The following is a 24698-nucleotide window of genomic DNA, read 5'->3' on the forward strand; positions in this document are numbered from 1 at the left end:
AAGCCCATCAAAAGACGCAAATGCATTCGCAAATGCGTCGAAACGGTGTGTTCTTCTCTACCTGACGAGGGGCCTCGAAATTGGATCGCAAAATTGCTGCAGCCGATGCGTGTTTAATTTCGCCAGCTCGGCAGCTAGAATGCATATAAAATATTTGCCCTCACACTCGATGCGAGCTTTTTCGGCTATATTTTTTTTTCAAAGAGGGAAATGCACTTTCCATCTAGGGGGGTTCGTTTTTTTTTTTTTTTTTAATTTATATTTATTCAAATTTCTTTTCCATGTACATTCATTCAGTTAAAATATTATTGAGTGTCCAATCACAAACGATGACTTTTCACCTCAATTTTAAATACTAGCAACTTTCATTTATTCATGAAATATTGTAGCTTTCGCTATTCAGTGATTTCAAATGTAGGAGGTCCTACATGTACAAAAGGGAAAAGGGATACCTTAAAACTAACTTATAAACTATATAAAGAGCGGATCAATGCAGCTGAAGACTGCAATGATTTTTGTCGAAATGCATCAATTATCTTATTGGACATAACATCCAAAGTGTCAACTTCGGCTAATTGATGAAGTTCACTGGTGCTGAACCAGGGAGGAAGTTTCAGAATCATTTTCAGAATTTTGTTCTGAATCCTCTGAAGTTTTTTCTTCCTGGTTAAGCAACAGCTTGTCCAGATCGGCACAGCATAAAGCATGGCAGGTCTGAAAATTTGTTTATAAATTAACAGTTTATTCTTGAGACAAAGTCTAGAATTCCTGTTTATAAGTGGATACAAACATTTAATATATTTGTTACATTTAACCTGGATACTTTCAATGTGATCCTTGTAAGTAAGGTTTTGTCAAAACCAAGTCCAAGATATTTCACTTGATCCTCCCACTTTAAATTTACCTCATTCATCTTTATAATGTGATGACTTTTGGTTTAAGAAAATCAGCCCTTGGTTTGTGAGGGAAAATAATAAGTTGAGTTTTGCAGCATTTGGAGTAATTTTCCATTCTTTCAAATAAGAATTGAAAATATCCAAGCTTTTGTAATCTTCTTGTGATGACACGAAGGCTTCTGCCTTTGGCGGAGATGCTTGTGTCATCAGCAAAAGTGATTTCTGACATCCTGGGGCAAATCAGGCAAGTCAGAAGTAAAAATATTGTATAAAATTGGACCCAAAATGCTTCCTTGAGGGACGCCAGCACGTACAGGTAGTTGATCAGATTTGCTATTCTGATAACATACCTGCAGAGTACGATCCGTCAAATAATTTTGAATAATTTTCACGATATAAATCGGAAAATTAAACCTTTTCAATTTCGCAATCAAACCTTTATGCCAAACACTGTCAAATGCTTTTTCTATGTCTAGAAGAGCAGCGCCAGTAGAATAGCCCTCAGATTTGTTGCTTCGAATTAAATTTGAAACTCTCAACAACTGATGAGTAGTTGAATGCCCAAGGCGAAATCCAAACTGCTCATCAGCGAAAATTGAATTTTCATTAATGTGCGTCATCATTCTATTAAGAATTATTCTTTCGAATAATTTACTAATAGATGAAAGCAAACTAATGGGCCGATAGCTTGAGGCTTCAGCAGGATTTTATCCGGTTTCAAAATCGGAATTACTTTGGCATTTTTCCAACTACTGGGAAAATATGCCAAATCAAAACATTTGTTGAAAATTTTGACCAAGCAACTTAAAGTTGCTTCTGGTAATTTTTAATTAAAATGTAAAAATGCCATCCTCACCAGGGGCTTTCATATTTTTAAATTTTTGATAATAGATTTTATTTCATTCAGATCCGTATTAAAAACTTCATCTGATGAAAATTCTTGTTCAACAATATTCTGAAATTCTATTGAAATTTGATTTTCAATAGGACTCAAAACATTCAAGTTGAAATTATGAGCACTCTCAAACTGCTGAGCAAGTTTTGAGCTTTTTCCCCATTAGTTAATAGAATATTATCACCATCTTTTAAAGAAGGGATGGGTTTTGAGGTTTCTTAAGAACCTTTGAAAGTTTCCAAAAGGTTTGGAATAAGGTTTAATTTGTTCGACATCTCTTGCGAACTTTTCATTTCGCAGGAGAGTGAATCTGTGGTCAATAACCTTTTGCAAATCTTTTGAATTCGCTTCAGTGCAGGATCACGAGAACGTTGATACTGTCTTCGGCGAACATTTTTAGACGAATCAGAAGCTGAAGATCGTCATCAATAATGGGAGAATCAAATTTGACTTGGACTTTAGGAATAGCAATATTCCTAGCATCCAAAATTGCATTAGTTAAAGATTCCAAGGCTGAATCAATATCAGCTTTGGTTTCTAAAACAAAATCATGATTTAAATTATTCTCAATATGATGCTGATACCTGTCCCAATTAGCTTTGTGGTAATTAAACACAGAACTATTGGGTCTGGTAACTGCTTCATGAGAAAGTGAAAAAGTTACTGGAAGATGATCAGAATCAAAATCAGCATGAGTCACTAAAGGACCACAATACTGACTTTGATTTGTCAACACCAAATCAATTGTTGATGGATTTCTAACAGAAGAAAAGCAAGTTGGCCCATTCGGGTATAAAACCGAATAAAGACCAGAAGTGCAATCTCTGAATAGAATTTTACCATTGGAATTTACTTTTGAATTATTCCAAGATTGGTGTTTGGCATTAAAATCACCGATGATCAAAAATCGAGATCTATGCCGAGTAAGTTTATTCAAATCCCCTTTGAAATAATTTTTATTTTCCCCAGTGCATTGGAATGGCAAATATGCAGCTGCAATCATAATTTTCCCAAAAGAAGTTTCAAGTTCAATGCCCAAACTTTCAATAACTTTTAACTTAAAGTCACGTAACGTGCTATAAGTCATACTACGGTGGATAACTATTGCAACTCCACCGCCATTTCGATTCATTCGGTTATTAGTTATAACTTTATAATCTGGATCACTTTTCAAATAAGTGCCAGTTTTTAAAATGTTTCGGTTATAACAGCAACATGCACGTTATGAACTCGTAAAAGTTGAAAAATTCATTTTCTTTCGCTTTTAAAGAGCGAGCATTAAAATTCATAATATTGATGGAATTACTTAGATCCATGATTAAACTTCAGGGTAAGAACAACATCATTCGCAAATTTTAATCCAATCTGGATTGCTTCCATCATGGATGTAGCATTACTCATTGTTTGAATCAAACCAAACAGTGAGTTTTGCAAAAAGTCATTTTTCAAACGTAACATCGCCGAGATCAGAAGATCCCAAAGCGTTGCCAGCAGAAACATTTTCAAATGAAATTTGAGGTACCTGGCCAATTTCAGGAAGAATTGGTAGAGGATTTAAAATTCGTGGATGAACCTGAAACAGCGTTAGCATAAGAAATACCGTTGCCTGTTTCAACGGTAGAAGTATTTCTAGCTTTGTTCGAGGAGACAGCACGAACGTTTGATTTAAAGATGCAGGTACAACCTGACTTTGAGAAAATTTCGGTTTGGATTTCGGCTGATGCTTAGCACGAGAATCCAAAACCTTTTTCTGATGGGGCAATCCCAGAAATTTGATTTGTGATTTCCACCACAATTTGCACATTTAAATTGGGTGACTTCTTTCACGGGACAATTGTCCTTGTCGTGAGAAGAATCCCCGCAAACCATGCATTTTGGAACCATGGCGCAATGATCAGTACCGTGACCGAATGCCTGGCAACGCCGGCACTGGGTCAGATTCTGGCCATTACCGCCATGTTTCTTAAAATGCTCCCACTTTACCCGTACATGGAACAAAAACTGTACTTTGTCCAAAAGTTTCAAATTGTTGATTTCATTTCTGTTGAAATGAATCAGATAAAATTGTGAAGTCAAACCAAAGCGAGAAATATTCCCGTTTGATTTTTTCTTCATTGGTATTACTTGGGATGGGGCAAAGCCAAGCAACACCTTAAGTTCGTTTTTGATCTCATCCACCGACAAGTCGTTGGAGAGACCTTTCAAGACCGCCTTGAATGGCCGAGCATTCTTGGTCTCATACGTGTAGAAATTGTGTTTGTGGTTTTCAAATAACCAACAAAAGTTTGGTGATCTTGTAAAGATTCCGTCAACAAGCGACATTCTCCTCTTCGACCAAGCTGGAACGAAACTTTCAAATTGCAAGTTTCCTTGCAATTCTTCAGTTGCGTTCGAAAGCTGGCCAAATCGGAGACGGAAGTCACTACAATTGGCGGAGCCTTTACTCGTTTCTCGACGGCAGAAGGCTCAGTACGAGGAGAAGGTTCCTTGTCATCAGTTTCGGATAAAACACCGAAACTGTTTGTCAATGGAATTGGAGGATTGACCTCACATTCAGAATCAGAATCAGACCTCAGAAGAGGCTGTTTTCTTTTTCTGTTTCCGTTAGCCGGTTTAGCGTTCAAACGCTTCACCGACGTAACGACCAAATCTTCAGAAGATTTGCGTTTACCTTTGTTTTGACGCATTTTGCAAGCAAAGTTCTCTTAAAAGATGGCTTCGTTTGTAAAATACAACAAAATTTCAGGTGGTGTTAGTCTTAAAAAGACTGTTTAGAATTTTGGAAAATAACTCAGGTAGTCTTTAAAAAGACTGTGAATTTTGTTTTGAAATAACTCTGAGCTTAGGTAGTAAAAAAATACCGCAGCTCTAGTGTCCGTTCACCACGAAGGTTCGCAAGACACTAGGGGGGTTCGTTAAGATCCGGTATTACGGGTCAAACGGCATTACTCACATCTTCGTTGGTCGAATCGAGGAAGCTCATCTTGGTGTCGTTGGTATCTTCTGCTGGTGGCGCCTGCTGAAAGGAGGTGGCCACTTCGAGCTTAACTGGGGACGGCGCCGGAGGCTGCACCATCACCGTTGGGACGACCACCGACGACGGCATGTTCTGGAATGCGTTGTTCGGCTCAAAGTTGTTGATGGCGTTTTCGTCGACTTCGGCCTGGGACTTTCGCTTGCGGGGCGGTTTGATCCGGAAGGGCAACGCAGCAGCAGCCTCCTCCGGGGGCCACTCGACGGGCACGTCCACCGTTTCGAGCGTTTGCTTGCGCGACAGTTCACGCTCCTTCGAGGAGCGTTTCTTCCCGGCCGGAGCGGTTTCTTCGTTGCTGAACGCGGCGTAGATCGTAAACTGTTCGACGGGGACGCCGCCATTCTGGGCCGTCGTTTCCAGCGCTTCCTCCTCGTGGCTCACCTCCGTCAGACCGCGAATCTGGAACATCTCGGCCAGTTTGAGCAGGGACCGGATGTGTTCCTGGGCCACGTTGATCTCGCCCCGGTACATAAAGTCAACGAGCGCTTTTAGCTCTTCGAAGCGGACGTCCTTGATGATCACCACCGGATGTTTGCACGGAGTTTCGTTGAAGATCGTCTGGAAGTAGGGACTGCTCGCTGCCAGCACCATTTTGTGGGCCCGAATCGGGCGACCTTCGCTGATCAGCGTCACATCGGCGAACGATTCCGCCTGGTACAGCTGGTCGAACACGGTCGACAGGTTGGAGTGGTAGTTGGTCCAACGGAGGCAGAACTGTTGCTGCTGGATCGGCTGCTGCGGGGTTTGAATGGTGGTGGCGGTGGTGACGGCGGAAGGCAAGCTCGAGGCAGCGTTGGCGTTTGTCATGGTGAACGTTTGGGACGGTATCAACAGGTTGATGCCGTTGAGAGGCATTTCGGAGGAGGATTTCGAGGAGTCACTGCAAAACAAAACACGAAAGAGATGATTTTGTTATTTTTAGGCTGAATTTCATAAATAAGAATTTAAATTTACGTGATATTGATTGTTAGAAATGTAAATTTTGATTCTAACACTCAGTGCAATAAGATTGCTTTGATTTTAATTTGACTTAAACTGGAGCAACATTTGAGAAGGGCACATAAGCATTTGGATATCTGGGTATTGTTTTTTTCTGCACCTTAGCTTGCAATGAACGTGGAAAAAATTAAACATAAAAAGTTCTGTGAGTAAAATATCAATCAAAGTGGAACGAAACCTGAAAAAAGTATTACCGAACTTGCAAGCGATTTGCTGCGAATAACATTCCAAATGGGCGTAGCTGCAAAACATCACTGTTTACATGAAGTTAGATTCCAGATAAGGATTCAGCGGCCAAAATTTCAATAAGAAAGCATACCCTGACATTTAAGACATATGCTTGCAACATCGTGTAATTAGTAAGCCTTGCTTCTGAATTCTGAGAAAATTTGAAAAAATTGCACTTTTTTCTCATTTAAACTCAAATATCTATATTTGCGTTTTCTCAGAGGGAAAAATGTTCGCTGTAAATTTTCCTTCAGGCTGCATGTATTGGTTTTACTGGGAAATATAGGCTACCCTAAATTGAATGAGCATTTCTGAAAAAAGTTTCAAAAAATGCCTTTATTTTCAACATAAGGGGAAGGTGGGGCAAGACGACCATATGCGGCAAGAGGAACAATCGCTCGTACGGCTGTAATTTTTACAATTTTAATTATTTTCTAGTACCGTAAACCGGGGTGACTTTGATAGGATTTCAATTTGTTTTTGGAATATTTTCGAACAGGTAAGGTTTTTCTCAAGATTATTATTTTTAAAACATGTCCATGCACTATTTCACACAAATTCCATGCACTATTTCGGAAAAAAAGTTTTTTCAATAATGTTTAGAAAAATAGTTACGTTAAAAAAATTTAGTTTTAATTCCGGGGTGACTTTGATAGTCATAGTTTTTCTTGTTAAAATCATATTTAAGATGTTCAAACTTTATTTGTACGCTAAATGTACCATCACTAAAGTAGCTGATATAGTTTAAAGAAAAAAAATCAATGTTTATATTTAGTTAACTAAGTGTATAAGCTTTTTAGCAAAATACATATAAATTTTAGGTAAAATTGTAAAAAAGTCGGAATTTTGCCTGAAATTTGTTAAAACTTGTTTTGTTTATAAAATTATCGATTTATATTGCATTTTATACTGAATTTCAAGCACGAATCACAGATTTTCACATTTTACATGAAATTTATTCAACTGAAATTGCCTATAAAGTTGGTGATTTTTTTAAATTGTGTTTCAAAAACAAAATATTATATATTATTTACAATTTTTTTTAACCTTCTCCTAGTGGATAATTGCCCAAAGAATCCGAAAATGCATTCCGTTTCCGATTAAAAATCATGTTCATTGAGAAAATCATGACACTTTGAGAAGTTTAAAATAATGACTTTCATCAACATTTTCTTAACTATACTTCACTAACTTTTTAAACTTGTCAAAATTTTATGAAAAATTCTTGTTGAGGTACTTCGAACACTTCTCTACCACGGTCAGTATGTTTCTAAACCGTTCCTTACGTATTTTAACTGTACTCTTCATTTTGCGTAAAAATCGCAAACCTATCAAAGTCACCCCGGCTATCAAAGTCACCCCGTTTTACGGTATGAGGAATTGTTGCTAGCAATGCAATTAGCTGCTTCTACTACCAAACGCCACGGGGCATAAGATTAAATGAAGTTTTTTTCAAAACCGTAGTTTTCTTATAATATTTGGAAAGTACAAAATAAGGATTAGGGTTTGTTTTAAGGCTCATTTTATCAATTTTTTTCCTAGATCTGTAGTATCCCTTCCAATGACTTGCACCTATTATAAAGTATGATTTAACTTTTGGTTATTTTTGTTGATAGCATTTAAAAATCTTGTTCAGGTGGGGCAAGTGTACCATATGGATTTTTAGTATGGAACAAATACGAGCTGCTGCATCAACATATTTTATTGGAAAATAAATATATAAAAATACTTAAAAACTGATAAACAATTGTTAAAAAAAATACCATGCAAAATATAGAGATATTATGAAAATGTACTTTTTATCATCTAGGTAATATTTTTTTCGTAAAAACGATCAAATTTTTAGTAAAATATTATTATTTAATCTTAAATTTAAAGAAACGTTCCAAAACATTCTAATCTGATGTATATAAGTGATAATAGTTCAATTGTTAACAAATTAACATGTTTTTTCATGCATTGTTCCTCTTGCCTCAACGTGTTGTTCGTCTTTCCCCACTAGTTGAGTGGAACGTACAGAAAATCAAAAGTTTTAAAATCATTTTTTTACATAAAAAACAGGATTTTACTGAAAACTTTTTCTATCAAAGTCTTTGTCAAGACCTAGAATAAGATGATTATAATAAAATCCGACAGATTTTTTAAATTTTTTATTGTGTTATAACGAGCATTTCCTTAGCTTGTTACACTTGCCCCACTTTCCCCTAATTTGCTTTGGAGAAGCCAAAAACAGAAATTTTGATCTAAAATTGATAGTGCATCTTAATCTATGGACAAAACCTATTGTTTAAGCAAAATACACACCAAATTGAAATATTTTTTGTGTTGATCCCAAGCGATACCCGGACAGACGGTAATAACAAAATCCATACCATTTCAATAACAAATACTGTTAAAATAACAGAAATATTTATGGAATCTTCTTGAAAAATCAATTTTAACATAAGAGTTTAATAACAGTTTATCATAACAAAATTTGTAATTGGTCTGATATTGGTTGAAAGCCAAAACAACTTTGGAATAACATTTTTTGTTATGGAAGAATATCTCCAACTGTTATTGGGATGATCGGATTAGTTGTTAAAATAACAAAAAATAATAACAAAGATTTGTTCGAAGAATAACTGAAAATGTTATTAGTCTGTTATTACAATAACAATCAAATAACAAAAAAATCATAACGACGAATAACAAATCTTGTTATAAATAACATAAAATGTTATTGGCCTAGTATTTTCAAATATCAAAAAATGTTATTCAAAAGTCCGTCTGCTCGGGTATTAGAAAATTTATTCAAAAAAGTTATTTCTTCCAGTATATTGAAGAGGGGGTGCGAGAAAGTATTATATATTTTTTTTGTCTAAGAAAACATTATTCCTAAAATTATAATCCATCATTTAAGAAGTGAACACCCAAAATTCCTCGACATGACTTCAAAATTTGACAGCCTATTACATAAGAATGCCGACGCAAATTTGATATGAATTAGAGCACAAGAAAATAATAATTGCTGACAATATGCACAGCTAAAAAAGTAGTAATCCAGCTGCGTGTAAAAGGCCTGGGTGTAAAATAAATATTGCATTATTTTATGCAATTTTATGTGATTTTACATCCTGAAATATGTAGCCCATCAGTGTGGGAAACCTACTTGACCGAAATGTCAAGCTCATATATGCGTTTATCGTTACAGCTTTTCATCGGTCTGATGGCCGAGTGGGCTAAGGCGCCAGTCCTTACTGTTGGTGCTGGGTTTGAATCCCGTCGGTTGCAACTTTTTTTTTGTGTTTGCAAAAAATGTACATACAGTGTGTAATATTAAGTGTTTATTTTGACGAAGGTGATGTGCATGCTTTTGCATGCGATTTTACCATCGGATTTTTTGCTGTGTGAGTAAACAAAAGATCCACAACAATTTAAAATATCAGGTAAAATAAATTGTTAAACGTTTTCTTCCATATTTAGCACTTTCTAGCAGATAAATCTGAGAATGCCAAATTTTTCATTTGTCATAAAAGATAAATATTTTCTGTGAAAGATTTTGACAGATTTCGACAGATTTTTCTGCAATTTCTAACAACTGTTTTTTCAAGTGAACGCGTTGCATTTAAAATCATTTTTTTTCAAGCTTTTTTATTAATTCATATCCTCCCTTGCTGTCCTGATTCATAATTGTTAGATTTTCGTCTGCCAGTTTATTCTACATTTCTTTTCGATACTTGGCATTTTTTTTATTGTAGCCTGGCAACCTTGCATACCAGTAGAATTTTTCATAGTTTAAAAATAAACAATTATATGCACAGGTGAAAAAATGATAAGTCAACGCTGTCACTTTTTGACGTTCCGAGAAAAATGCGTTTTAATGTTTGACCTTGATAAGCGCACGCAATGTAAACAATAACAAACAAATTTGGTTTGGTTGATCATTATGTGTATTGTACCGAAGATTGGTTGAATTTAGTTGCCGGAGTCCCGAGTTATAATTACAAATGTTTACGGTAGTCGGGCAAGTACGTGTGTCAAACGCGTTCTGATCTGTAATACCATTGGCCAGTTGTCGTACTTACATCAATTTTCAGGTTGTGTCAAGATAGCACGACTAAAATTGAAATTTCTTTCATATGAAGAGTGACAACAATGCACGGAGTTTTTTCGGTTTTTATTAAATATTTTGAGATTGAAATCGAATTTTGGGAATCGGTAAAGGTCAAAAGGTGAACCATGATGAGCTGCACAAAATGGCGTTCTTAACTCAATTTGTCCCAAAAATGCACGTGCGACTAGATAGCCCAACAATGACGATGTGATCGTAGGTGGGTCTCGCAGTGTTCAATTATTGAGCTGGAAAGTATTTTCTATAAATGTTTAGGCAACCACAGCAATACTATTCACTTCAAGCAATCTATTTCCATTGCCGGGAAATATGCAACACAAAAAATAACCAAATTTTCATCATCCACTGAGAAATCGCCCAAAGGTAGACCATTTCCCTCGAACGCGAGTGCGCGCTCGTCCCTTCGCCGAAGTAATTCGATTTCAATGAAAAATTGCAGTTTAATATTATTACTGGGTTGTGTTGTCGATAGAATATTCAGAGGAGCTGGGTTTCCGTTTTCTTGTCAAATTTTCGTCCCTCCCGAACTTGGTTCTGGATGCTTTTTTTCTATCTTCCTCCCGGGATCCCGTGTGTTTAGGGATGTTTATTCAATTTTACCGGACGCTTTTTGTGTGCAATTTCCTTCACTTTTGTGAGGCAACGCCATCGTGTGGCCTGCTCGATGATTTTGTCCTTTTCGAATCTTTCGGACTTGTTTCGGTTAAAATGTAAAGGAAATGGGGCTTTTCTTACTCTTTCATTTAATTTTTTTATTTTGAGCAATTCTCTACGAAATCGGTCTTTTTTCTTCAATTTTAATTTTTGTATTTTTTAATCCGACTGAAACTTTTTTGGTGCCTTCGGTATGCCCAAAGAAGCCATTTTGCATCATTAGTTTGTCCATATAATTTTCCATACAAATTTGGCAGCTGTCCATACAAAAATGATGTATGAAAATTCAAAAATCTGTATCTTTTGAAGGAATTTTTTGATCGATTTGGTGTCTTCGGCAAAGTTGTAGGTATGGATACGGACTACACTGGAAAAAAATAATACACGGTAAAAAAAAATTTGGTGATTTTTGACAAAGAACTTTGTCCTAAGGTTTCTATACGGGGTGTCAATCCAAAATTTTCGCGAAGCGAAAACGTTACGTGACGAATTCCCCTCTCGGCAAATTTCCCCTCTTTTTGGTGCACTCTGGTTGGATGAGCGAACGTTTCCCAATCAGTCAATCGAGAGACGTGAGATTGATGTATCTAAAATCACCCCCACTCCACCTCGTAATTTTCGGATCGTCGACGAGCTAACAAAACTCGGCTCGGTCGGTCCCAAAAATTCATTCTATTGCTGGACGTCGACGAGAACACATCAGGAGCAGATGGCCTGGTGGCCCGTTTGCAGACGGCCTGGAGGCCCGGGAGCAGATGGCTTGAAGGCAAGGACCAACTAAGACATGCCGATCGCGGGAGTCGGTCATTGGAACTGGCCACCACCTGAACTGGAGTGGCCGGAGGCCCCGGGGATGTTTCGATGGGGGGACATTTGCCGGACCGTAAGAATTGGGGCAATATGGGTATCAAACTTTATGGTTTTTGATACTGGACATGAAATTTGACATTTCGGCAATAGTGGCCACAATCTGGAGTGTCCGGAGGCCCCGCGGATGTTCCGATGGGGGGACATTTGCCGGACCTTAAGAATTGGGGCAATATGGGTATCAAACTTTATGGTTTTTGATACTGGACATGAAATTTGACATTTCGGCAATAGTGGCCACAATCTGGAGTGGCCGGAGGCCCCGCGGATGTTCCGATGGGGGGACATTTGCCGGACCTTAAGAATTGGGGCAATATGGGTATCAAACTTGATGGTTTTTGATACTGGACATGAAATTTGACATTTCGTTAATAGTGGCCACAATCTGGAGTGGCCGGAGGCCCCGCGGATGTTCCGATGGGGGGACATTAGCCGGACCGTAAGAATTGGGGCAATATGGGTATCAAACTTGATGGTTTTTGATACTGGACATGAAATTTGACATTTCGGCAATAGTGGCCACAATCTGGAGTGGCCGGAGGCCCCGCGGATGTTCCGATGGGGGGACATTTGCCGGACCTTAAGAATTGGGGCAATATGGGTATCAAACTTTATGGTTTTTGATACTGGACATGAAATTTGACATTTAGTTAATAGTGGCCACAATCTGGAGTGGCCGGAGGCCCCGCGGATGTTCCGATGGGGGGACATTTGCCGGACCTTAAGAATTGGGGCAATATGGGTATCAAACTTTATGGTTTTTGATACTGGACATGAATTTGACATTTCGTTAATAGTGGCCACAATCTGGAGTGGCCGGAGGCCCGCGGATGTTCCGATGGGGGGACATTTGCCGGACCGTAAGAATTGGGGCAATATGGGTATCAAACTTTATGGTTTTTGATACTGGACATGAATTTGACATTTCGTTAATAGTGGCCACAATCTGGAGTGGCCGGAGGCCCCGCGGATGTTCCGATGGGGGGACATTTGCCGGACCTTAAGAATTGGGGCAATATGGGTATCAAACTTTATGGTTTTTGATACTGGACATGAAATTTGACATTTCGGCAATAGTGGCCACAATCTGGAGTGGCCGGAGGCCCCGCGGATGTTCCGATGGGGGGACATTTGCCGGACCGTAAGAATTGGGGCAATATGGGTATCAAACTTGATGGTTTTTGATACTGGACATGAAATTTGACATTTCGGCAATAGTGGCCACAATCTGGAGTGGCCGGAGGCCCCGCGGATGTTCCGATGGGGGGACATTTGCCGGACCTTAAGAATTGGGGCAATATGGGTATCAAACTTTATGGTTTTTGATACTGGACATGAAATTTGACATTTCGTTAATAGTGGCCACAATCTGGAGTGGCCGGAGGCCCCGCGGATGTTCCGATGGGGGGACATTTGCCGGACCTTAAGAATTGGGGCAATATGGGTATCAAACTTTATGGTTTTTGATACTGGACATGAATTTGACATTTCGTTAATAGTGGCCACAATCTGGAGTGGCCGGAGGCCCCGCGGATGTTCCGATGGGGGGACATTTGCCGGACCTTAAGAATTGGGGCAATATGGGTATCAAACTTTATGGTTTTTGATACTGGACATGAAATTTGACATTTCGGCAATAGTGGCCACAATCTGGAGTGGCCGGAGGCCCCGCGGATGTTCCGATGGGGGGACATTTGCCGGACCGTAAGAATTGGGGCAATATGGGTATCAAACTTGATGGTTTTTGATACTGGACATGAAATTTGACATTTCGGCAATAGTGGCCACAATCTGGAGTGGCCGGAGGCCCCGCGGATGTTCCGATGGGGGGACATTTGCCGGACCTTAAGAATTGGGGCAATATGGGTATCAAACTTTATGGTTTTTGATACTGGACATGAAATTTGACATTTCGTTAATAGTGGCCACAATCTGGAGTGGCCGGAGGCCCCGCGGATGTTCCGATGGGGGGACATTTGCCGGACCTTAAGAATTGGGGCAATATGGGTATCAAACTTTATGGTTTTTGATACTGGACATGAATTTGACATTTCGTTAATAGTGGCCACAATCTGGAGTGGCCGGAGGCCCCGGGATGTTCCGATGGGGGACATTTGCCGGACCTTAAGAATTGGGGCAATATGGGTATCAAACTTGATGGTTTTTGATACTGGACATGAAATTTGACATTTCGGCAATAGTGGCCACAATCTGGAGTGGCCGGAGGCCCCGCGGATGTTCCGATGGGGGGACATTTGCCGGACCGTAAGAATTGGGGCAATATGGGTATCAAACTTGATGGTTTTTGATACTGGACATGAAATTTGACATTTCGGCAATAGTGGCCACAATCTGGAGTGGCCGGAGGCCCCGCGGATGTTCCGATGGGGGGACATTTGCCGGACCTTAAGAATTGGGGCAATATGGGTATCAAACTTTATGGTTTTTGATACTGGACATGAAATTTGACATTTCGTTAATAGTGGCCACAATCTGGAGTGGCCGAAGGCCCCGCGGATGTTCCGATGGGGGGACATTTGCCGGACCGTAAGAATTGGGGCAATATGGGTATCAAACTTGATGGTTTTTGATACTGGACATGAATTTGACATTTCGTTAATAGTGGCCACAATCTGGTGGCCGGAGGCCCGCGGATGTTCCGATGGGGGACATTTGCCGGACCTTAAGAATTGGGGCAATATGGGTATCAAACTTTATGGTTTTGATACTGGACATGAAATTTGACATTTCGGCAATAGTGGCCACAATCTGGAGTGGCCGGAGGCCCCGCGGATGTTCCGATGGGGGGACATTTGCCGGACCGTAAGAATTGGGGCAATATGGGTATCAAACTTGATGGTTTTTGATACTGGACATGAAATTTGACATTTCGGCAATAGTGGCCACAATCTGGAGTGGCCGGAGGCCCCGCGGATGTTCCGATGGGGGGACATTTGCCGGACCTTAAGAATTGGGGCAATATGGGTATCAAACTTTATGGTTTTTGATACTGGACATGAAATTTGACATTTCGTTAATAGTGGCCACAATCTGGAGTGGCCGGAGGCCCCGCGGATGTTCCGATGGGGGGACATTTGCCGGACCTTAAGAATTGGGGCAATATGGGTATCAAACTTTATGGTTTTTGATACTGGACATGAATTTGACATTTCGTTAATAGTGGCCACAATCTGGAGTGGCCGGAGGCCCCGCGGATGTTCCGATGGGGGGACATTTGCCGGACCTTAAGAATTGGGGCAATATGGGTATCAAACTTTATGGTTTTTGATACTGGACATGAAATTTGACATTTCGTTAATAGTGGCCACAATCTGGAGTGGCCGGAGGCCCCGCGGATGTTCCGATGGGGGGACATTTGCCGGACCTTAAGAATTGGGGCAATATGGGTATCAAACTTTATGGTTTTTGATACTGGACATGAATTTGACATTTCGTTAATAGTGGCCACAATCTGGAGTGGCCGGAGGCCCCGCGGATGTTCCGATGGGGGGACATTTGCCGGACCTTAAGAATTGGGGCAATATGGGTATCAAACTTGATGGTTTTTGATACTGGACATGAAATTTGACATTTCGGCAATAGTGGCCACAATCTGGAGTGGCCGGAGGCCCCGCGGATGTTCCGATGGGGGGACATTTGCCGGACCGTAAGAATTGGGGCAATATGGGTATCAAACTTGATGGTTTTTGATACTGGACATGAAATTTGACATTTCGGCAATAGTGGCCACAATCTGGAGTGGCCGGAGGCCGCGGATGTTCCGATGGGGGACATTTGCCGGACCTTAAGAATTGGGGCAATATGGGTATCAAACTTTATGGTTTTTGATACTGGACATGAAATTTGACATTTCGTTAATAGTGGCCACAATCTGGAGTGGCCGGAGGCCCCGCGGATGTTCCGATGGGGGGACATTTGCCGGACCGTAAGAATTGGGGCAATATGGGTATCAAACTTTATGGTTTTGATACTGGACATGAATTTGACATTTCGTTAATAGTGGCCACAATCTGGAGTGGCCGGAGGCCGCGGATGTTCCGATGGGGGACATTTGCCGGACCTTAAGATTGGGGCAATATGGGTATCAAACTTTATGGTTTTGATACTGGACATGAAATTTGACATTTCGGCAATAGTGGCCACAATCTGGAGTGGCCGGAGGCCCGCGGATGTTCCGATGGGGGACATTTGCCGGACCGTAAGAATTGGGGCAATATGGGTATCAAACTTGATGGTTTTGATACTGGACATGAAATTTGACATTTCGGCAATAGTGGCCACAATCTGGAGTGGCCGGAGGCCCCGGATGTTCCGATGGGGGACATTTGCCGGACCTTAAGAATTGGGGCAATATGGGTATCAAACTTTATGGTTTTGATACTGGACATGAAATTTGACATTTCGTTAATAGTGGCCACAATCTGGAGTGGCCGGAGGCCCCGCGGATGTTCCGATGGGGGGACATTTGCCGGACCTTAAGAATTGGGGCAATATGGGTATCAAACTTTATGGTTTTTGATACTGGACATGAATTTGACATTTCGTTAATAGTGGCCACAATCTGGAGTGGCCGGAGGCCCCGGATGTTCCGATGGGGGACATTTGCCGGACCGTAAGAATTGGGGCAATATGGGTATCAAACTTTATGGTTTTTGATACTGGACATGAAATTTGACATTTCGGCAATAGTGGCCACAATCTGGAGTGGCCGGAGGCCCCGCGGATGTTCCGATGGGGGGACATTTGCCGGACCTTAAGAATTGGGGCAATATGGGTATCAAACTTTATGGTTTTTGATACTGGACATGAAATTTTACATTTCGTTAATAGTGGCCACAATCTGGAGTGGCCGGAGGCCCCGCGGATGTTCCGATGGGGGGACATTTGCCGGACCGTAAGAATTGGGGCAATATGGGTATCAAACTTTATGGTTTTTGATACTGGACATGAAATTTGACAATTCGGCAGTAGTGGTCACAATCCGGAGTGGCCGGAGGCCCCGCGGATGTTCCGATGGGGGGACATTTGCCGGACCGTAAGTATTGGGGCAATATGGGTATCAAACTTTGGGTCTCGTGGCGCAGGGGTAGCGGCTTCGGCTGCCGATCCCGATGATGCTATGAGACGCGGGTTCGATTCCCGCCTTATCCACTGAGCTTCTATCGGATGGTGAAGTAAAACGTCGGTCCCGGTTTCTCCTGTCTCGTCAGAGGCGCTGGAGCAGAAATCCCACGTTAGAGGAAGGCCATGCCCCGGGGGGCGTAGTGCCAATAGTTTCGTTTTTTTTCGGGTATCAAACTTTATGGTTTTTGGTACTGGACATAAAAAGTTGCTTTTGGCCATTATCTGAAGAAGTTGAGCAGTTAAAATAAATTGCTTATTAGGCAGGAAGTAATAAATAGATTACTGCGATGCACATTTTTTTGTGCCGAAAATCTGTTTCTGGAAATTTAGAATAACTATCTCGTAATTAATTAGAGCCCTGTAAAGGGCAGTTCTAATGTCTGCTGTTCAAATTTCCTTTACTGCCGCCAATTGTTTGCATCAGCCTTGAAATTTAGAGCGGACATTCTAATCGAAAATTTCAACAATCATCTTGCAAAGTTCTTTGTCATACTGGTCATGTGTAACATAACCACCTGCACCTTTTTTTATTTAACTTTTTATCACTAAAACTTGATTTACAAAAAAACACTATTTTTAATTTTTTTTATTTTTTGATATGTTTTAGAGGACATAAAATGCCAACTTTTCAGAAATTTCCAGGTTGTGCAAAAAATCATTGACCGAGTTATGAATTTTTTAATCAATACTGATTTTTCAAAAATCGAAATTTTGGTCGTAAAATTTTCAACTTCATTTTCGATGTAAAATCAAATTTGCAATCAAAAAGTACTTTAGTGAAATTTTGATAAAGTGCACCGTTTTCAAGTTATAGCCATATTTAAGTGACTTTTTGAAAATAGTCGCAGTTTTTATTTTTAAAATTAGTGCACATGTTTGCCCAGTTTTGAAAAATATTTTTGAAAAGCTGAGAAAATTCTCTATATTTTGCTTATTCGGACTTTGTTGATACGACCTTTAGTTGCTGAGATATTGCAATGCAAGGTTTAAAAACAGGAAAATTGATGTTTTCTAAGTTTCACCCAAACAACCCACCATTTTCTATCGTCAATATCTTAGCAACTAATGGTCCGATTTTCAATGTTAATATATGAAACAATTGTGAAATTTTCCGATCTTTTCGAAAAAATATTTTCAAAATTTTCAAATCAAGACTAACATTTTAAAAGGGCGTAATATTGAATGTTTGGCCTTTTGAAATGTTAGTCTTGATTTGAAAATTTTGAAAATATTTTTCGAAAAGATCGGAAAATTTCACAAATGTTTCATATATTAACATTGAAAATCGGACCATTAGTTGCTAAGATATTGACGATAGAAAATGGTGGGTTGTTTGGGTGAGACTTAGAAATCATCAATTTTCCTGTTTTTAAACCTTTGCATTGCAATATCTCAGCAACTAAAGGTCGTATCAACAAAGTCCGAATAAGCAAAATATAGAGAATTTTCTCAGCTTTTCAAAATATTTTTTCAAAACTGGGCAAACATGTGCACTAATTTTAAAATGAAAACTGCGACTATTTTCAAAAAGTCACTTAAATATGGCTATAACTTGAAAACGGTGCACTTTATCAAAATTTCACTAAAGTACTTTTTGATTGCAAATTTAATTTTACATCGAAAATGAAGTTGAAAATTTTTACGACCAAAATTTCGATTTTTGAAAAAATCAGTATTGATTAAAAAATTCATAACTCGGTCAATGATTTTTTGCACAACCTGGAAATTTCTGAAAAGTTGGCATTTTATGTCCTCTAAAACATATCAAAAAATAAAAAAAATTAAAAATAGTGTTTTTTTGTAAATCAAGTTTTAGTGACAAAAAGTTAAATAAAAAAATCACCAAATTTTTTTTACCGTGTATTATTTTTTTCTAGTGTAGTCCGTATCCATACCTACAACTTTGCCGAAGACACCAAATCGATCAAAAAATTCCTTCAAAAGATACAGATTTTTGAATTTTCATACATCATTTTTGTATGGACAGCTGCCAAATTTGTATGGAAAATTATATGGACAAACTAATGATGCAAAATGGCTTCTTTGGGCATACCGAAGGCACCAAAAAAGTTTCAGTCGGATTAAAAAATACAAAAAAAATCGAATGACTGAAATCCTAGAGAACTGCTCTTTGCTTATTTATTTTTGACAATTTTTCTGTTCAGCTATTATATGAATTTTTAACATGTTTGTTTTAAATTTTGACTAGACTAATTTTCTTAAATTTAGCCCACTCTCCCTTACTTACTGCAAGACTCTTTCACCAGCGCCAGTGCCCTTCAATTGGTTCTGAAAATGGCAAATTTTCCATTCGAAATGAAGAAAGAAGCGGTTGATGTTCACTTGGCTTTACCCATCTCCGTTTTTCCCCCAGCATCTTTCCTGCCGCTCATTCACGTTCGATTTCGCTGAGAATGTCCTCCTCTCCTCGAAGTTCTGCTGGTCAGCTTTCCTTTTTACAAGGACAGCACCACGACACATTCGCTCTGCCGTCAAGCCAGTCAATGTTGCAACAGGACAAAAAAAGACTGCTTCGTTTGACTAATTTGTTTCGTGAAATGCGCGCACGTTTTTCCCTCCCCAGAACTTTGAATCGGTGGGAAAGGCGAGAAGACGGGAGGAGGAAATTTTTCGGGCAAGTCGGGAAAACTATATGTACAGATGGAGCTAAATAAATTATAACCTACAACGGTCGTATTTTTATTTCGCGTTCGGGTCTGCTTGAGAGAGACCCTGTGGGAAGGTGTGGTCGATTCCTGTACGGAGATATTCTGTTGGTCGGTTTGAAGCTGAAAGCATTGGCACATACAAGTCAGCGTGGTGCAACCGACCGCCAGGGGGACGGTAAACTAAATTTTTTAACTTGCATACACTTTTTGCTGAATTTTTAAAATTTAATTTTCATGTTGACGTAATTTTGTCTTGCTCGGGTTTGTTACCACTAGGGGATGATTTTTTTCTTTTGGAGAAATATGTGTTTGAAGTGATTGAGGGAATTAATTAGAAAAATAAGAAAAAAATTTCGTTTACCGTACGGAAAAAGATTGAAGCACACATAAAAAAAAAACGAGCTATATAAAAGGATGTTTAAAACGTTACTTGATTCATTTACATAGCATTGATATGTTTTATATTTTTCATTTAATAGGGTTGTTAGATCTTCAATCTTTTGGGCGTGTTAGAAAGCTCTTTTGATCGAAAAAAGAGTAAAAAAATTAAAAATTTAAATTGCAATGAAATTACAAAAAATGTTGGTAAATGCATTATATAACCGTACACCCAAAATTCCGAGTCGAGAGAATCGTTCCCTCAAAATGTATTTAGGGATCAGCGCCAAAATCGAGAGAACAATGCTACCAACTCACACCAGCATAACAAATGAGTTCATTCGTTAATTGAAACAATAAATCTCCAACAAGTGTCATACATCGATATCTGACCACTCCCTGTTCACCAAGCTATGGTGGCCGAGGCAGTTAAGTTATTGGGTTAGTATGTCAAAGGTCTCCGGTTCGATTCCCGTAGTCGACACTTTTGATTTTTTGTTTTGACGGATGATTTTTTTTGCATACATACATACATACAGCAATTCCCCACGCAAACAGCAGGATTCGAAAAAAAAGTTCTCCGATCGGGCTCAAAATTTTTGTGGGAAATCCTTGGCTGAAATAATTAGACCCGCATTTTTGGCAAAAAACAAATCAATTTTCGCCGATTTTTGCAAAACCACCATTTCAACCGATTTTAGCTATCTTGGGTGCGAACGAAAGGGTATCAGATAGACTTTTAAGGAAAAATAGTTCAAAGTTTCAAATATCTAGTCTAACATTTGAAAAGGTGAAATGAAAACTTAAAATGCTTTTTTGAGGGCCTCTGGACCAAAGAGCCTATGTCTGAAAATATTTTAATCGAATTTCTCGGAAAATTTTACAAAACATATCAAAAAATGGTGAAGTTATCTTTTCAATATTCCGAGATACGATTTTATTAAAATAAAACTGGGTTTGTCGAACTGGGTCGAATTATTTTGGCCAAGGATTCCCCAGAAAAATTTTGAGCCCGATCGGAGAACTTTTTTTTTTCGAATCTTGCTGTTTTCGTGGGGAATTGCTGCATAGATACATTTAAGTGAGATCCAGCCTCAAAAAGTACATAAATTTCACTTAAGTGCCCGGGCAGACGGTAATAACAAAATGCATGCCATTTCAATAACAAATACTGTTAAAATAACAGAAAGTGTTATGGAATTTTCTTGAAAAATTAATTTTTGAATAAGGGTTAAATAACAGTTTATGTTATCATAACAAAATTTGTTATTGCTCTGATATTGGTTAAAAGCCAAAACAACTTTGGAATAACATTTTTTGTTATGGAAGAATACCTCCAACTGTAATTGGGATGATCGGATTAGTTGTTAAAATAACAAAAAATAATAACAAAGATTTGTTCGAAGAATAACTTAAAGTGTTATTAGTCTGTTATTACAATAACAGTTCAATAAAAAATCATAACGACGAATAACAAATCTCGTTATAAATAACATAAAATGTTATTGGCCTAGTATTTTCGAATATCAAAAAATGTTATTCTAAAGTTATTATCGTCTGCTCGGGTGGTAATAACCTGAGACAGGGTTACCAGATTCTTCAATGTTTTGAACTCGTTGAACGGTCCTTCGATTACCTATCCAACGATGTGTAACATGAGTGTTTTTGAATCAGTTACTGGCCATTTATCTAACATCCGGATTTATGAGAAAACACATTTTTATGCATAACTTTTGAACTTTTTATCGAAACTTCAATTTGTATAAATCTCGATCTATGGGAGCCTGTTGGTCATATAATACATACACACAGAAATTGGCTCAGTTTTCGATTCTTAGTCGATATGTTTACATGAAAGTGGGTCTACGAAGTTTTTATGAAAAGTTCATTTTCGAGTAGGATTATAGCCTCACCTCAGTGACGAATGAAAACATGTTTTGCCACTTTATTGAAAATTTAAATATTTGGAATAACCAATAATTGGCATTGATCACCCTAGCGGCCGAATTAATGAATTAAATATCAAATTATTGGACAATTTTTGGACCAATTTATAATTAAAAGTTTCAACTCTCATGTGAAATTGCTGAGTGAAACGATAAATGACATGGAAGCGTAAAATATTGTCGTGAATCGTGTGTGTCGATTGCGGGCGGTGGGGCAACGCGATTGCTTGACAGGATCAATCGTGTTAATTGTTTTTCCTGCTTTAGTCGATTGCGGGCGGCGAAGCCACGCGCTTTCCTATCAAAACAATAATTCTTGAGCGTGTCTTGAGTGTAACTTTTGTTGAGTAATTGGTGTGTTTTTGTGCTTTTGTAATCTTAATTTATTGTTTTGTGATTTTAAAAGCCCTTCCTATATCATCGTTGATCGGAAGGCACGGCGTCGTGTAAATAGTGTATATATTTTTCGAATAAGGTGTTAAATTTTCGCGGTGAAAAAGTCATTTTTATATAATCGTCGTCGAGTTAATTGTGGAGCAAAATTTTCATGTTCAACATTTCGGCACACAAATGGATGCTTTTAGTTTTAACTATTTTTATATCAGTTTTTATGCTAGGCCGTCTTTTCTTATCTGATCTATATTCTTTAAAGACCCTTCCGCTGTTAATAAAACGATTCTAAAGTCAGAGAACATTCGTGTTTATTTTAACTTCATCCTCGGAATATTCTCCGCCAAAAATGCACTTCTCACCATCGCGATAAATCACCACTTCTGTGGCAAAATTCGCGCGAACTGCCTCCAGCTCAGGTGTGCAGTTTCCGCTATCATCGCCAAGGTAAACATCGAGCGAAACACACGCGGCCTGCTTTTGCACTTCTCTAGTCCTTTACAGCGAGAACCAAAACCTGGCGGCATGTTTATCCTTGGAGGAATAAATCGACAATGTTCGGCACGTGGAAAAAAACAGCTCCGCCAAAAGCTCGTATAGAGATATAGTGGAGGGAAGAAGTGTGGAAAAATCACTGCTGAAGTTGTGTGTGTTTTTTATTCCGCCGATAGGCTGCGCGGAAATTTTCGTCCCCAAAGAGAACCGCCGAGTCCGAGCTTCGGCCAAAGGAACTAATCCTTTGAAATTCTATTTGTCTGAGCTGTCCAAGCGGGGCGCGTAAATATATCGCTGTACATAAATGCAGCGTTCGCGGATCCAAGTCCAAAGTCCTGCTTTTTCAGGGACCGTTCTTCAAATATTAGAAAAACTGGCGAGCTAGAAAGATAGGCTGCTCGCTAGCATTGCTGTCACAGCGGTGGATATTGGAAACTAGTTCGCTTCTTGCGTCCGAATGAGATATTGAATGAAAACATACACCATAGACAAGAAGAATTTCAAATATACGTTTTGTTTGGAAAAGAAATTCAACTTTGTTTTTTCACCATATGAGCTCACATGTTTACAATAATTACACAAAATGTTTTAGAAATCTTGAAAAAAATACGGTTGATTCCAGAAATTGTCCAGAATTTACATATTCTGCAAATAATTTAATATTTAAAAAAATAAATTTTGATTTCCCAGCTTGATTTACGAAATTTTGAAATATTTTTTTTTGTGAATAAAGTGCTAATATTTTCATATTTTTTTTAAATACAGTCCACATTCGATTATCCGAAAACCTTTGAAAAATTTCACTTAGGATAATTGAAACTTCGGATAATCGAGGCTTCGGATAATCGAGTCGAACATGGGTATCAACAGATTTCTTTCAAGAATCTCTAAAATAGTGAAAATTTATGCAAAGTTTCGAATTGTTTGATACCCATATTGAAAATTATGAAAATTTCATTATTTTCAAAAAAACGGTGTTTTGTGGAAATTTTAGTAAAAAAATGAAATCACAAGCTTAGGTTTAAACATTTGGATGAAAAAAATGTTTTAAAATGCATTTTACAGGCGTACATTTGCTTTCCAATCATTTGATTTGAAAATATCGAGGTATTGACGGTTACTTTTCGTGGGACTGTACATTGGTATTTCATGAAAATTTAAAATGTTTTCAAAGGAGTTCAATCATGCTAAATAAGATTATAAACGCGGGAAAATGCATTTTAACCGTTTTTAAGTTGATTAAACTTTAATTTTCATTAAAATTTTGAAGTTTTTCGAAAAAAATATTTTTTTTGCCCCCTGCTCCGAAAAAAAATCAATTCTCGTAAACGTGAATTTAGTTCACGAATGTGAGAATCACGAAGGAATTTATTCATGAGTATGGTGCATTTGCACTATAAACGTGAATATATTCCTTCGTGGTTCTCGCATTCGTGAATTTTATTTACGATTTCGAGAATTGTTTTTTTTTCAGTGTGTTTATTCAGGCAAACTTTGAAAAATACAGACATAAACTTTTAAAAATATATGCAACTACCTTACCACATTATAAAAAAAATATTCTAAGTGAAAACATTGAAAATTTAACAAGATATTGATATATGAAGTAAATTTTATAACATCTAAAATATTGTTGAGAATATTTAATATGAAGCTCAAAATTTATTCATGTAACTTTGCCAATGCACAGTGGTCTAGATCGCAAAATTAAGTGGAAAATGAATTTTCCGAAAAATAGTGAAGTTTTGGAGCTTTGGTATCTTCAGAAGAGTTATGGTAAATGAAATGGCAACTTTTGGTACGGTTGAAAATTAGGGTGGTTCACGATTAGGGTAATTTTGAAAATCTAACTTTTTAGGAATATTTTTGGGATTATTTTGTCTTCAAAAAAGTTGTTGGTCTTCCAAGACATCCAAATTATATTTCTTAATCTACGCCTTCTTCGAACAAATTTATAGAAAGCATCTGAGCAAACTTTAAAAAATAAT

General features: G+C 38.3%; 1 protein-coding gene across 1 annotated transcript in view; it reads right to left on the reverse strand.

Moving 5' to 3' along the window:
• LOC6044061 (protein bric-a-brac 1) overlaps positions 1-24698 on the reverse strand; it is a 96641-nt gene that overhangs the window by 22384 nt on the left and 49559 nt on the right. The window contains exon 2 of the mRNA XM_038261612.1: positions 4745-5705. Within this exon, the coding sequence (XP_038117540.1) occupies positions 4745-5680 (936 nt within the window). The 5' untranslated portion in view covers positions 5681-5705. The remainder of the gene's footprint in view (positions 1-4744; positions 5706-24698) is intronic.

The sequence above is a fragment of the Culex quinquefasciatus genome, chromosome 3 (assembly GCF_015732765.1).
Source record: "Culex quinquefasciatus strain JHB chromosome 3, VPISU_Cqui_1.0_pri_paternal, whole genome shotgun sequence".
Lineage (NCBI taxonomy): Eukaryota > Metazoa > Arthropoda > Insecta > Diptera > Culicidae > Culex > Culex quinquefasciatus.